The following is a 15,606-nucleotide window of genomic DNA, read 5'->3' as shown; positions in this document are numbered from 1 at the left end:
GTGCATGCATGCAGATGGTGACTCTAATGCTTTAGTTATGTTGCTGCCCTTCCTCTTGACTAAGTCCCACGCTTTTTAAAAAAGCGTGGAGCATGGGATCCACGGTTGTGAACTGGGCCAGGATCATATTTATACAGGCTAGATTCAAAGCTGATTTTTTGCACTAAGGTTGGCTTGCAATTGGAGAGTGGCTCTTCATAGAGATTTGTAAGGTGCAGCAGAGCAGGGTTTTTTGGGAATGGCACCTAGAAACCAACAGGGCAAGGGCAAGAAGGCTCTTGCACAACAAGATTGCAAGCTGGGAAAGAAGGTCGTTGCAGGGCAAGGAAGCAGCAAGGGTAGAGACGACGATGGGTTGGATCCAAAATTGGAGAAGCAAGCCTTGACTCTGCCCAAATCACCAAATTTAGGTGGAACATTTGAAGAAGGGGCTGCCCCTGATAGCCTTAACAAAAGGCCACGAAAAAAGTTGGAGGTTAGAATGGGTATGGCTGCATCAAATGTGCATGAAAATTTGGAGCCGCCGGTAGATGTAGTCCAAGCTCCGCATGGAAAAGAGGCAATATCAAGCATCCCCCTACCATATGTGGAAGTTAAACTCCCAGATGGGAGGCTCGTTCGTCAATGTCGTGCAAGCAATGTATGTCCGACGAGCGAAGCCTTCATTGAAAAGAGGGTTCGGATGGAGGAGCACCTCCGAAAAAAGCATGGCTTACAAGTTAAAATCCCTAAGCGTGTTATTGGTCGTCCAACCAACAAGCAAATGGCATCTCGCCCAAGCCGCATATTCCCTCATCCTAATGCAAGCAGTTGGAAAAGACAAGCAGAAAAAAGATTTCATGACAAGGATAGAAAATTTGAGAGGAATCGGCTGACATATGAGCATGCGCAGACTTTGAAAGCGGAGCAAGCATGGAACGATCTTGAAGAGGTGTTTAGGACAGGCACAAAGGAGGACTACATTGCTTCGTGGGTGAAAGACGCGATGACATCCTACATGTCGACGGCTGCAAATCGCTTGGCCAAAATTGAGAGTCGAATCGCAGCTCATGGACATACAAAAGTAAGTCTACATGCTCCGAAAAGAAGTTTATAGTCTCTTGTTTTCATAAATATCATGATTGTTTAGTCTTTTGTTTTGGATCATGTGTGTGCTACACATATGTGACTATATGTAAAGCATATAGTCACATGCAGTTGAATCTTGATGCATCTTGTTGAGTTAGGATGACTTAACATTAAACTAAGGTAAAAACAAATTTTGTAGACAAGCATCATTGACCTATATTTAAGGCATGTCTATAGCATGACCATAGTTTACCAAAACTGCCTTAGTTCATTGTCCCGGTCTTGATTACTAGACATCACCCTAGTTGCAAAATCATGGTTGTCCTTTTGAGGCATGTGTGTATATGCCATCTATGTGTGCTATATGTATATGTTGTGTGTGTCAAGTGTGTGCATGCATGTATATGTGTGTGTGTTATACGTACATGCCATATGTGTTTGTTGTACATATTATGACTTTGGAGTATGTGCGTAATTTCCCATCCGTGCATGCCATGTACTTCTTGCATTTCTTACATTTAGTAAGGCTTGCAAAAAATGAGAATTTTCACCTTCCAGTTCTGATGCATGTTGCAACGCATTGGAGCATATGATTTTACAACATGTTCGAGCCGATATGCTATTGCATTGCATAATCTTTTTAATTCAAATAAGCCTCTCAAACATACGTGGTTTTGATTAGGCCATGTATGTCTACAAAGCATGTGTTTGTTTTGCATCCTTGGGTAATTTGAAATTGCCATTATCAAGTGTGTGTGCATGCATTGCACACATGTTAATCACATCCCATTCTCTTATATTTAAGCTTCATGTTTCTGTTCCAAATAGTTCTCTCTTCTCTGAACCGTTCCTGTTCTCCTCCTTCCCTTGTGACTATGCTTGTGTGTAATCAAATGAGCCTCAAGAACACACACACACACATGCCCTTGTTAATAGACATTACCATTGTTTAGTACCATTGACCTTTATTTAAAACATGGATGTAGCATGACCATAGTTTACCAGAACTGCCTTAGTTCAGTGTTTCGGTCTTGATTACTAGACGTGGCCATAGTTGCAAATTATAGGTATTCTTTGAAGGCATGTATGTGTGTGCATGTGTGTGTATGTGTTATACGTATATGCCATATATGTGTTGTATGTATATGTCATATGTGTGCTTGTACTTTTAAGGTGTGTGCATGGGTATGTGTGTGAGTAAATGTAAATGCATGTGCGCATGCATGTGAGTGAGTGTCCATTGTCAAGTGGATGCATTGCACTCATGCAAATAACGTCCCATTCCATTTGATTTAAGCTTCATGTTCTCGTTCCAAATAGTCCTCTCTTCTCAAAACAAGTTCACATTCTCGTTCCCTTGTGAGTGACTATGCTTGTGTGCATGCATGTGTGTGCATGCAAATGAATATGTATGTGTGTGCATGCATATGAGTATGTGTGTATATGCATATGTGTGTACATCCTTGTGTATAATCAAATGAGTCTCGAGAACACACACACACACATACATGCATACACAAACATATTTACACAAGATCTTACTTCTATGTCATATCATATGCATGTGTGTGCATGCATATGAGTATGTGTGCATATGCAATGTGTGTCATGTCATGTCATGGTTTAGCAAAATATGGCATGACCATAGTTTTTACCAAAACTGCCTTAGTTTAGTGTCCCGGTCTTGATGTCTAGACATGGTCATAGTTTACTAAATCTGCCCTAGTTTAGTGTCTTGGTCTTGATTACTATAGTTTGCAAAATCATGGGTGTTGTTTTAAGGTGTGTGTATGAATGTGTTATACGTACATGTCATATGTGTGTGTTTTGTATGTCGTATGTGTGTGTGTGTTATATATAATAAGTACACTGGCTTAGCTACTAGATATGTGTGTAGGTCAAACCTTTACCTGCATGGTTACACATTGTTATGGATGACCTTGACCAGCAAGAAGAGATGCAAAATCTTGAGAGTGACGAGGAGCATCATGGTCAGAATGATGGGGAGCAAAATCTTGAGAGTGACGATGAGCACCGGGAGCAAAAGTTTGAGAGTGACGATGAGCACCATGGTCAAAATGATGGGGAGAAAAAGATTGAGAGTGACGATGAGCAAAAGCTTACAAAAGGAGGGATGGGTTCAAAGGCCAGCACCAAGACGGTAAGTGTTGCTCTTTATCACTATCTTTGTTTGTACTATTTCTTTGCTCTCTTTTTGGTATATTGTCATGCATGCTTAGTGGTGATGGTTTACATTGATATGGCCTAAGTTCACTATCACGGTTTACATTCCATATCATGCATTGCGTAATTATACAATCTTGTTTGTAGGATTTGAAAATTGGTGAGAATGTTGCGCAACATGTAGACATGGAAAAAATTATGGGTGTCAAGAAGCTAGTAAGTGCTCCTTTTTCTCTCTTTTGTTTAGAGCTATTTCTTTAGTCTATTTATGATATTATTTATGTTGCCTTGTCATTCGTTGTAGATGGATGATCTAAAAGGAAGCACAGTGGACGAGGCACTTGACTGGTCATTTCAATTTATGAAGATTAGCAAACCAATGCAAGAAGGTTTGGAGGTAGACAAGGTAGATAGACATAAATATAATGAACTCTACTCTACTATGTGTTATATGCTTTCTTGAGATTGCATGGGTGCAACATTAAAGTCTTCGTAAGGTCTCTTTTCTTTTCTTTTTGTAGGCATGTGGAGCTACAAGGAAGAAGTTGCCTGTTAGATCTTCTCGATCTTCTCGTGCAATGCAAAATCACAATACCACGGTGCCAATTAATATATCTTCTCCAACTTTGTCTGAGGCGAGCAACAATATCAAGCTCACATTTGAGATCTCTAACTCGCATGTTGCCGTGGTAAAGAAAGGGGAAGGATGGCTACGAATAGCAAAACGTAATGTTGCAAGATCTAGGTTAGTGGGTCACAACTAATTGGCAGTTTTGTGTGCCCTTGTTGTATTGTAAGATCAGCATTTGTTTTTTATTTTCTCTTTTGATATTGGGATTTCCATTGCAGGTTGAATTCAGGGGTTGAGATTGAGTTCAATTCCACGAGGTATAAGCTGTATGCAGCAATAGATGAGCCACTTTTGAAGGCAATCTTTGTTGATGAGGCATCAACTAGAACTATGAATCTATTTGGAATGTAAGTTTGATAGACTTGTCATGTGTTCTATGTCATGTTGTATGGATGAGCGTTTATTTGCCCCCTTTCATGCACAGATGGATGGAGAATATGTTGCCATGCACCGTTCTTGAGAAGGTGTTGTTCGTTGACTCCATGTGGTATTCCATGACGTTGGAGCTCCGTGTCACACACCTTTCGGGTTTCTTTGCTGGCATCGACATGTCCAAACTTGAGTTGTGTTTCTTTCCTATTATTTGCAGGTGTGCACATGGCAACGGAATAGTAATCAGCTGATTTTTATTTATTTATTGTATTTAGCAGTCTGCTTTTCACTTTTGCTGGTGTGCATATGGCAATGGAATAGTACTCAATTATTTATTGCAAATAGGAGTCTGCTTTTCACTTTTGCTGGTTGTCTTGTGTGCAATAGGAGCCATTGGTCTCTCTTCGTGCTTTATGTCAACAAGGACAAAAGGGTGCTTCGTTTACGGGGGAAGAAAAACTATCTGTTGTACTTGGACTCTTTGGGACTTACAGACCCAAAGGAGTGTTTGGAAAGCTTATACAGGTATACGTACAAAACTAGTGTCTTTGTGAATATGTAGGTCACATATTCTCTCACAAAGCATAACACAATCTAAGCTTTGTATTTTATGCAGCGCTCTTAAGTGCTTGGCGCCGCATGTGGCTGATTCAGTTGTCCAATGTGCTCTTTATGATCCTGCAAAAGAGCTAGACCTAAAGATTGTTGAGGTGGAGGCTAGTTTTCTTAGTTGTTTCGTTGGTATATCAATGTTGAATTATGTGTCCATATGCTATTTGTGCATGATTTTTTGTTGTCTACATCCTATATGTAATTTTGGAACAGGTACCAAAGCAGCCCAACGGCACAGATTGTGGCTTCTATGTGATGACATTTGTGAGGTATCTCATTGCCGGCATACTGCAAGATGGCATAGGCAAGACATGGGTAAGTCCAATGAGCTTAGCATGGCTTGATTGGGTAAGGTATTGGAAGCTCAATGTTATATCCTTGGCTTGTTGGCATTTGTTTGCAGCTTACAAAGGATTGGTTCCAGCACGAAGAGGTGTGCAAGCTAAGGACGGAGCTACACCAATGGTGCATGAAATGCTTAGGTGAACCCTGAAGAAGCATGTTTGGTGCAATGCATCGGCACTTTTTGGATCGGCGAAACATACTTTTGAGGCGGCACACTACATTTGACGCTTGGCAGCCATACTCAGTTTTTTGGGCAGCCATCAGTTCAGTTTTTTGGGCAGCCATCAGTTCAGTTTTGGAGCAGTTCAGTTTTGAAGCAATTTCAGTTTTTTGGGCCATCAATACAGTTTTAGTGCAGCATTTTGCGAGTATTTTGGGATTAAATTCTCCATTTTTCAATATCTGCTGTAATTACATTCTAAAACAATTATATCTTGCCCACTTTTGTAATGACATTCTACTTTTGTAATGACATTCTACGATCAAATGATTAATTATACCTTGCTGCCTCTTTTAAATATTGTTTTGGACAATGGGTTCATCCTCTTATGGATGCATTGAATGTCTACCTCTATCCTTAGTAAAGTGTGTACAATCTAGGTTTTTATTATGCTTGTCAATGTTTTGGCAGTAGGATTATTGCCCTCTGGTGCAAAGGCCACTCTCTTTGCATATTTAATGTATTTAGTCATTTCCAAATTTGCCCAATTATTTAGTCTTGAAGCGTTGATTTGCTCGTGCCATGTGACTATCTCACACACACACACATACACACACACATGTATACATACATACACGTCTATAAATAAATAAATACAAGTTGTAATATGTATGCTCATAAATGGGTGCCTATTCAAGTATCCATGTGTGTGTGTGTGTGTGTGCGTAGCACCTAAGCTTCACACATACTCTAGCTTCACACATACTCTGAGATTAGAAGCTTCCCAACACGAGTGAGCAGTAAGGTTGTTTTTCCCAATTCCATTCTGCAAAATTTTAATAGAAAATGTAAAACCACAAGCTTCAACTACGAGCCTTTAGCATTATACCTAAGAGACCAACAAAAAACCTTGAATGCTTGATGATGCCGCTCATATCATGAAGAATGTTTAGAGCGTGCTTTTTTTATTGTACTAGATAGCTGGAAATCCCTTATTGTACCAAATCAGTGTGCAACACATGCATTTACTAATCCAACATAGCTTTGATGTATAGCTATAGCCAAATATCATAATATTTCCAACACGGACATAACACTAATGCTCATGCATTTCCAAGTCGATTTCAACTCTTGTGTTTTGACCAATACAAGGCATATATTTCCCACACCAACACACGTGTCAAACCGGCTTACATGCCGTTTATGCATCCACTTAAACAAGGCATAAATGTTTCCAAATCAGCATTTTTTATGCATGCTACTAAACCACAACTTTCTTTCATGATCTAGCATCCCCAATGCTTGCTTGTACCTCTTGCTTTGCATAAACTCTATACTTTGGCAAAAACTGCCTATTTGGGAAACCTGAAATTTCCAGTTTTGGGCATGCTGCCAAAATAGGACATGCTCAAACCTCTATGAAAACTGATGGGAGTTGTTTGTGACCTCTTATTACCATCAATCCTACATTAAAGCTACCCTCGGACGTGAAAAATGACCAGAGTTGAGCTTGTAGTGAACAAAATATGCTTACCTTATTTGAGCTTCTCTACACTTCAAGAGCCTTCCAATCAAACATTCCATAACACATGACATTCCAAGCAACACTAAAACTCTATTATATACTACAAAAAAAGGTTACAAGTTTGATTGCATTCTTGAAACGCGACAAAAAATTATAGACATAAAAGAGACAATTTCAAGTTTTACTCATGGATTCCAATGCATGAGAAATGAAACCATCTCATTATAAAGAGTACTTCCATGACAAGAGAAGCATTTAAATCTTCAAAAAATATCTTAGTTGATTGGTTGTGACATGTCTTCTCAACAACAATGATAGTACTACCGATCAACCACTGTACACAAGCATGATCCTATGTTGAGATGCATGGATCTTTTCAAGCACAATCCCGTTGTTGAGGCATAAGTTGAAGTGTCTCTCATCATCTTCGTGCAAACCATATGCACAAGATATAATCACTCCATTCTGAACAGATGAATCATCACATAAGTTGAAAACTTTGTTGAGAAGATCAACTTCAGAACCGACTGGGGCATGTCTCCTTGACAAGGGGAGTAATGCATGACATGTATGGCAAGAGTGTGTTTGCAAAGGATCAATCATCAAGGTCTTGCTGTAGCAATGGGGGCAAAATATACGATTCCTCTTTTCAAACCTCACTCGACTCCTTCCATGCTGATGCTTACGTCTTAGCGTACCCGTGAAATTACGCTTTGTTGGCTGTAATGGGGTTGTCCCCTCCTCAAGAGCAACAGTACTTCCTTCATGTTTCTTACCATGACCAAGCCGAGTAAGAGTCACATGAGCTTGGATTTGGCGAATGGAGCCTCGCAAAGGTAAGTCTACCTCCTTTGGAACCACCAATGCAAGAAGACTCTCTTTTGAAACCCTCAACCGTTGAAAGATCAACTCCTTTCGTGTGGAGTCACATGTAGAGAGACTCTCCTCGAGACCCTGCAAAATATTTTTGAAGTCCTGAATGCAAAGATCTAGTTGTTCATCAATATTAGTTGCTACTTTATGCTGCCCATGCTCAATGTTGAGCCCTATTCCTTGGTCATTCTCACCAATGTCAAGATCTTGCCCTTCTAAATTCAGCCATGGGGTACCCTCATCATTTTGTCCAACATCAACATTATGTTGCAGCTGCCCCAAAGAACGTGCATTGTCAACAATAGGCAAAATAGCATACAGACTTGGAAAATGATGCTGTAATATCAATCGAATCCCATATAGATGTTTGCAGTTGGATGTCCAATCCGGACAATCACAGTAGCTACATTGCATGCTTACATGGTACCATCGTGTGGGCTTAGACATGCTTTGGATCTTGAAAAGCATTGTTGATTCATCAATCACTTCCAACGTTGTTGAATCATCTTTGTACCTTGTAAGGATGCTCTCGCCTCCTGCGAGTCTTGCAGTGTGACTCTTGCTTGAACCTTGGATACTAAAGCGTCCAGAATCGGCTGAGAAGAAAACAAGAATCCATTCAGAGCAGCAAATCCTACCACTGAAATACTATGGCATAAAGAAAAATGGCAATTTACCTAACTCTTGTTTTTGTTTGAAAAACTCTAGTAAAGTACCCCCCATGTGTGTGCCTGTCTGAGAGTCGCCTACGAGAGCATGCAAGAGGACCAATATCGATCTATTGATTTTTGCATCCAAGAGGGTGTACTTGATGTACTGCCATAACCTCTCCACTAGGTTTGTTGTGTCGACGTTTCCATGTGGAAAAAGACGACCAAACTTGGGCCAACGTGTACGCCACACACATGTCTGCCCACACCAACCATTAGAAACATAGCGGCATACATTCACATGTGATGAGTACTGCTGCAAGAACACTTGGAATCTTCCTTCAAATGCCTGTTCAGAATCTGCTTGCATGAGGTTTGATAGCTGATTATAAACATCATTTTGCTTGTCTTTTGAAACCTGCAAAGTAGCAAAACAACTCAGAACCATGTCCAGCACTCTAGTTGTCACTCATAATAGACAAGGGTATGAGAAGACCTGTGGCAAAAGGTTTTCCACCCATGCTTTCTTGGCATGAAACCAACATAGTAAGACATGCGCGGCGATTTGTTGACGTTGTCCTTGGTTATCTTCAAACCAGCAACAAGAATCTGCATTAACCACCTTCTGAATGGCTTGTAGCTCTATTGGGCATTTGTCGATTACAATGGCAGTAGGGCGGGTTTGAGACATTCTTGAGAAGATCAACTTGAAGGTAAGCTCTAAAGCTATGCTCTCTTGATTAGTGGCAACGTCACTTGTGCACATCATTAGCCAAATTGGAATACCGACACCGTTTTGGTTGGGCAACACAGCTGCATAGAGAGGTAGACCAAAAACATTCGTCTTAAATGTGCTATCCACAGCCCAAGCATTATGGGGAGAGAAACGCATTGCCATCTCCAACATCCACGCATCTTGAATGATAAGGATGAATGGTCTTTTGTATTCATCGATAGCATTTGGATTATAGGGTTGAACATAGATCACCTAAAATAAGAAAATGGTCACATAGGTGCTAAATTCTACCATACGAAAAGGCATAAAAGAATTGCATAACCTCCATTTTGTGGGCTACCTTGTTTTGCTCCTTCAAACGGAGTGCTTCCATGTACATTGCCTCCCAAGCATCATCTGAATTTTTCCCTGCATCAACAAGGACAGCTGACTAAATCATATTGCCCCATGACATGCAAACAAACAATCAATGTATAGCATGTTACCTTGAGTGTGCATTTGGTAGGCGATCATCTGTACCTCCTTGGGAATCATAAAGAAGCGAAAAACCACACAATCAAGGGGAGAGGAGCTCTCCATATGGAATCGCTCTTTTGATTTTGACATCTTAGCTACATGACGACATGTTCCGACGTCAAATAAGTCATCCATGCAGCATGCTATCACACGCGGGTGAATAGGCAAATAATAAAGATCATCCCTAGACCCCGGAACATGCCCTTCATGGACATTGTGTAGGAGAATGTTAACCTTATCAGAGTCATTTGCATACTCCAATACCACCTTAAAGGGGCAGCCACACCGCTTTGATTTTCGCAATCTTCGCTTTTTACCACCACTTCGAGAAGGCTTTCCCCCTCGATGGCAAGCAAACTCTTCCACCCGCTTATGTGGCCCATTGTGCTTGGACCGAAGTGACACTAGTCTTACCTTGTGCTGAATCATGATGTCAACCAAACATTCTTGAACATGAGGCTGATCTGTGACTATAATCAAAGAGGGTTTTTTGTGTTCTTTCTCACTTGCACGCACCTTATGAACATCTTGCTGATGTCTTTCATGCAACTAGCATCCACAAAGAACGATCCAATCTTTGATATAGCTTATTGGAATTCCATGGCTTTGAATATCTGTGCACCATTGTGTCTTGATTGAATTTATAGTGTCTTTCTCGCCTTGGTGTATTGCACGATCTCGAAGGAGATGAGATGCTTGTATGATGCATTCCCAATCTTCAATGGCTGCGATCTTTAGGTTGGGTGCTAATTTCAAGCAGATGTATTGACCGCCATCATGGATAGGAGCAACACACAAACCCTCCTTCATCCTCTTCCACCTTTTCAAATTAAGCAAACCTCGACAATCATGTGTCTTTAAGGTATCGAGTGTCACATTGATTTCCCCTTGAAGATCCGATTTCATTAAACTGTAGCTTTGCTTGTCAAAGGAGAAAAATGTACTTGAGACATATAAATATGGGTCCAAGGTATCCCTTGATTTGGGGCATGGGCTTTGTTGAGCATCATCCATGATGTCACAAGCTATGGGACATAGATGTTCTTCCTCATCTTGAATGAAATCATCTTGATCAATGTCATCACTCGATGTATCGCCACACATTGCATCCTCTGAGAAAGCCTCCATTTCAAATTCATTCGTAGCATTTGCTGTGTCCCAATCAACCTACGAAAAGCAACTCCTCATTACCATTCTTTTGTTGATGTGGAAAACAATGCTTGTACTATCCCAAAAAATCTAGCTTTTGACCATGCATACCTCATTGAGATTGGGGATGGGGACCTTGCATGCATTGGTTTCACCCGTTGGCAAGTTGATATCATGTACAACCTACAAAAAAACCCAATTCATTAAAACACACACACACACACACACACACACACACAAACACATACACACACACAACTTACCTCATTTAGATCTGGAATCCAATTCATGATCAAGTCCTCTATGATGAGCTCCTATGTTTCATCTGTCCATCAATCCAAAATAGGGCCATTAGATTTAATTCAGCTCTAGTGGTAAATTGATGGCTTATGGACATAGAGAACCTTGCAAATAGAATAGCTCGAGTGGTAAATTGGTACCCACAGCTGCCTTCATAACCAGCCCATACAATAGAAGCAAGGGCTGCCCCTCCTCCCCATACCTTCCAGCCATAAAAAGCCCAACTTGCATGTAACTCCTAATAGAAGATGGCATGTCCATCTAGACAGGCACAAAGTAATAGAGCTTCATATTTGAGTCATTATGGAATAACTAAGCTGAAAAAGGCCTAGAAGCTCCCCATATGTAGTTGGAATTACACCAACCATAACAACATCATGTGTTGATATGGAAGGGGATGGCTATCTATGAGGGGATGGTTGTGTTGATATGGAAGGGTGGATTCTTGCATCATATGCACAAGATGGTAATTTGTCATATAGTAGCTCAAAGTTCATAGAAGTGAGGTACCCTTGAGGGTTGCTCTCTCCACATGGATTTGGATTTAAATTCAAAGCTTCTAGCACATTGTGTATGCCCTCCTTCTCTCCCTCCTCCATTGGACTACTTCTAGCACAATCATCTCCTCCTCGTGTTGCACCTTTATCACCTCGACGACAAATGTGTAGACATAAGAGAATGAAAGAACGCAATGAGCTTTAGTTTTGGATATTGAAGCTTTGTATACAAGCTTCCATTGGATTGAATAAAGCTTTGACAACATGAAGTATCCACTGAAGACTTCATCATGCAATGGGTTTTTTGTGGATCAAATTATGGCAAAAGGAATGCATTGTCGGGCTTACTCAAAACATAAGAGGCTTGAATTGGGTGTGGAGGACTTCATGAAGCAATGCATCATCAAAAAAGAAGTTATGGCACCATGCAGCAAGGTCATTACGAAGTCAGGGATACAAGACATTATTAAAAAAGCCTCAATGATAAAATGTATTGCATTGTGCTTTATCAAGCACTTAGTGATTGGCTCTTGATTTGCAAGCTAACACAAGCTACGGATAACATTTTTTTCCCTTCAAGCTCCTTCTTAATCAATAGGAAAACAATAAAACAATGTCATGAAAACAAGAAAATAGATTGGAGAGATAGAGCGTTAAAGAACCTTACCAGATTGAATACACGTCCCTCTTCCTAGCTTGGTGGTGGCAGATTGGAGATTCTACTTCTATAGCCGGCTGCACCCCTCCTCTCTCTCTTTTATTGAAGATATGTAGATGCCATGGAGTATTCCTAGATCCTTTTCACCTCTCTCTCTGTGGATGCATGAGCTATCAGCTGATTTCAAATACACTAAAATTTTGCAAGAGAGCAAGACCAATCGATAAGGTGTACAGTGTATGTGAATGTGTGTGTGTGTGTGTGTGTGTGTGAGAGAGAGAGAGAGAGAGAGAGAGAGAGAGAGAGAGATGCACATGTAATTCAAATTTAGCGCAATCATTTGCCTTGTGCCCCCCTCGTGTCCCTGCAGCCACGCATACATCCATGTCACACACCTCACTTGCCACGCGTGCAAAAATCTTCCACATCAGCCCGATGCCCGAGTTCAATATTTTTGGCCTAGTTTCGTACTTTGGACGGCCCAGATTCCCGTGAAAAGCCCACCCCACTTCCCAGCCGTAGATCCCATGCTCCACGCTTTTTTAAAAAGCGTGGGACTTAGACAAGAGGAACGTGTGCCATGATTCATGTACGGCTTCGCAAGCTGAGTCTAGAGAATGCCAAAGTTTCTTTGCAAGAGGATGTAGCTCTTGCGAAAGACAAACTGCTTCCTTCAGGACGATCCTTTCTCATTCGCAGCCAGAGCAGTTGGGCATGGCGCCAGAATCGTTTTGCGTTGAGCATTCCGTCAGTGATGTTTGCCGGACAGTGACCTACGGCATTGGGCCCCGTTGCAGATACCCCACAAAAGCATCGGACGGAGCTGGTTGGATGGAGCCTGGTACATGTGCGAACTGAGATACAGGTACTTTCTCATCTGGAATAACAGTGCTAAGGATGATAAGAACAGCTTGTGTAGGAAATCTGCTGCTAATTTGTGCTATTTCAAGCAGCTCCTCAATCTGCACTGCTCCATTAACTTTAAACAGTTTCTGAGTATCTGCAACAACGACAAATGGTACTTCCTCCCTTGGAAGATGAGGCAAGCCTTCAAAATCGTCCATGATGCTAGACATCAATTGTCACGTGCATCCTACACTTGGATGCCATGGACATGAATGTACAGGAAAGTGCAAGCCCTGTGGCTGGACACCTGGCCACTTGTGAGTCCTTGTCCTGGGATGTGTCAGCTAGTCTGCTTCCACAGGAAGGTCAGGGTCAGGAGTGCACGTCCCACACTTGTCTGTTGTGCTTGTCCTGCACACCGATGTAACCGATGTTCTGGGCACTTGTTAGGCTAGTAGCCGGGTGAATGGGCATCTGTTAGGGTCATAGGTTTAGGTAGAGGAACCTGAATCCATCATTGACATGAATGTACAGGAAAGTGCAAGCCCTGTGGCTGGACACCTGGCCACTTGTGAGTCCTTGTCCTGGGATGTGTCAGCTAGTCTGCTTCCACAGGAAGGTCAGGGTCATGAGTGCACGTCCTACACTTGTCTGTTGTGCTGTCCTGCACACCGATGTAACCGATGTTCTGGGCACTTGTTAGGCTAGTAGCCGGGTGAATGGGCATCTGTTAGGGTCATAGGTCTAGGTAGAGGAACCTGAATCCATCATTGACATGGTAACAATCAACATACTTTTGGGTTTGTGGTGGCTAGTTGGGGGTTAGAAAGTCCATTGGCCAGGCTATTGGGTGGGCAGAAGGCCATTGGGTGCGCCCAAGCATAGGGGCGCCCAGCATCTGGAGGCACAAATGAGAAAAACGCATCATATATGTGTGAAGTCGTGTCCTCCAGTAGCCAGCCCCAGATCTTCTTTATAATAGTGCTCCAGCCTTGTGTTCTTCATCTTAGATCTTTGCCAAGATCCCTTGCTTGTGCACATGCCTTGGGCAGTCCACAATACAAGGAAACGCAAAGAAGAGTGCTGGAAAGAAGTGACCTGCTGTGGGAAGAAAACACAGCCTATAAGGTCTCGAGGAGGATTGATGCAAGCATCAGGGTACTGTTTAACAGCACAGCAAAGGTGGTCTGTTTGTCCATCTTCTTGGGTGCTCTGCATGAGTCCAACATCAGTTGTTTGGTGCTGATTGCAGCCCCATACACATTCATCAATACAAGTAAATACACCTTTGTTACGTGCGTAGCACCAACCATTGGGGGTTAGAAACTAATCCAATAGGGTTAGGGGAGCCATGGGATTAGGGAAAAGCAGGAAGATTCAGGTGGCTAGGGTTCAGATTTAATAAATCCAAGGTTATTGGCTATATATGACTGGACTGTTATTTATAGCAGCAATAAGCACTGTGTAAGTGAGTCTTGGGTTATTATTGATTTATTGTGGTTTGGACTTTGACCAAGAGGCCTACTCCTACCATGGACACAGCGGATCATGGAACTGTGGGAGTGGAACCTTAGCCGGGAGGTTTGCTGTCGCGAACCTACGGAGCTTGCTGGCACCCCTTCAATTTGGTTTGTACTAATCTTGTTGGGCCTGTCTATTGGGGTTGGTATATGGGAGGATCTCACACTTGGTAGGGCCACTCAGGAGAGAAATTTATGCGCAGGTAAACAAAAAACACGCAGTTTGCTCACGTGAAGTAAAAACACTTTTAACTGATGAGAGCTGGAAGTAAGACTTGATCACGAGACCTTACCCCAAACACACGCACACGCTTCACCAATTGCTCTACCGCACTGCTAGTAAGGACACTACTTGGTACAAATAAAAATCTCGCATTAAAAAAAAACACTTTTTTTTTTCCAGAAAAGTATGTGCTGGTTGGGGAAATGGGCGTCGTTTTTGTTAACAAATAGCATGTCAGTGTTTGGAAATCATTTTTTAGCAGCTATATATGAATCCTCTTCGTGCTAGGAAGAGCAGGACTTCAGTCCGCATGGTCCTCTTCATTCTAATGCGAAAAGGCTAAAGTTCTAAAGCTCAAGTCGTGAACGGACGCCTTTCGTCAATCGAGTTTTTTTTTTAACTTCTCATTAAAAAAACAAACAAACTCTAGTCCTTACTTTCATCTTTGAAGTTTGAAGTTCGAAGTTCGAATGCATAGCAAGTCTATGAGAATTAATATAACAAACTCTAGTCCTTACTTTCATCTTTGAAGTTTGAAGTTCGAATGCATAGCAAGTCTATGATAATTAATATAACAATAACGATTAAATATATCATAATTAGTACAGGATATGTTTAATTTCTAGAAACTATAGCTTATGGACGTTGGCCTTAGAAAGATTTTGCTTATAGATACAAAAGTAAAAGAAATTATTATAGACCATAAACATTTAAAAAACATTCAATTGAGAGAGCAAGGTA

The 15,606-nt window shown here is 41.4% G+C and overlaps 3 protein-coding genes across 4 annotated transcripts; 1 reads left to right on the top strand and 2 right to left on the bottom strand.

The window, feature by feature from the left end:
• Positions 1 to 438: 438 nt before the first annotated feature.
• LOC147623378 (uncharacterized) lies at positions 439 to 5,711 on the top strand. Of its 2 annotated transcripts, none has more exons than XM_086821529.1 (11): positions 439 to 1,063; positions 3,017 to 3,229; positions 3,400 to 3,468; positions 3,557 to 3,658; positions 3,774 to 3,997; positions 4,102 to 4,230; positions 4,308 to 4,472; positions 4,643 to 4,780; positions 4,872 to 4,965; positions 5,081 to 5,182; positions 5,271 to 5,711. In XM_086821529.1, exons 1-11 carry the CDS (start codon positions 482 to 484, stop codon positions 5,358 to 5,360), a joined length of 1,908 nt encoding a protein of 635 aa, XP_086677655.1. In that variant the 5' UTR covers positions 439 to 481; the 3' UTR covers positions 5,361 to 5,711. The 2 variants fall into 2 exon arrangements, with proteins under 2 accessions (XP_086677655.1, XP_086677654.1); XM_086821528.1 differs by having other exon boundaries at positions 2,966 to 3,229.
• A 417-nt stretch (positions 5,712 to 6,128) lies between these two features.
• On the bottom strand, positions 6,129 to 10,214 carry LOC147623377 (uncharacterized). Its single transcript, XM_086821763.1, has 6 exons — positions 9,642 to 10,214; positions 9,497 to 9,564; positions 8,917 to 9,408; positions 8,448 to 8,838; positions 7,553 to 8,366; positions 6,129 to 6,198 (listed from the first exon to the last, which is right to left on the bottom strand). Exons 1-6 carry the CDS (start codon positions 10,099 to 10,101, stop codon positions 6,129 to 6,131), a joined length of 2,295 nt encoding a protein of 764 aa, XP_086677889.1. The 5' UTR covers positions 10,102 to 10,214.
• Positions 10,215 to 10,221: 7 nt separating this feature from the next.
• On the bottom strand, positions 10,222 to 12,799 carry LOC147623376 (uncharacterized). Its single transcript, XM_086821762.1, has 5 exons — positions 12,591 to 12,799; positions 12,286 to 12,431; positions 11,085 to 11,146; positions 10,933 to 11,004; positions 10,222 to 10,839 (listed from the first exon to the last, which is right to left on the bottom strand). Exons 3-5 carry the CDS (start codon positions 11,109 to 11,111, stop codon positions 10,222 to 10,224), a joined length of 717 nt encoding a protein of 238 aa, XP_086677888.1. The 5' UTR covers positions 11,112 to 11,146; positions 12,286 to 12,431; positions 12,591 to 12,799.
• Between the last annotated feature and the right edge of the window lie 2,807 nt (positions 12,800 to 15,606).

The sequence above is a fragment of the Cibotium barometz genome, chromosome 27 (genome assembly GCF_041138505.1).
Source record: "Cibotium barometz isolate CiBa-2024 chromosome 27, ASM4113850v1, whole genome shotgun sequence".
Lineage (NCBI taxonomy): Eukaryota > Viridiplantae > Streptophyta > Polypodiopsida > Cyatheales > Cibotiaceae > Cibotium > Cibotium barometz.
The sequence above is the reverse complement of the archived record's forward strand: the minus strand, read 5'-3'. Positions and strand labels throughout refer to the sequence as shown.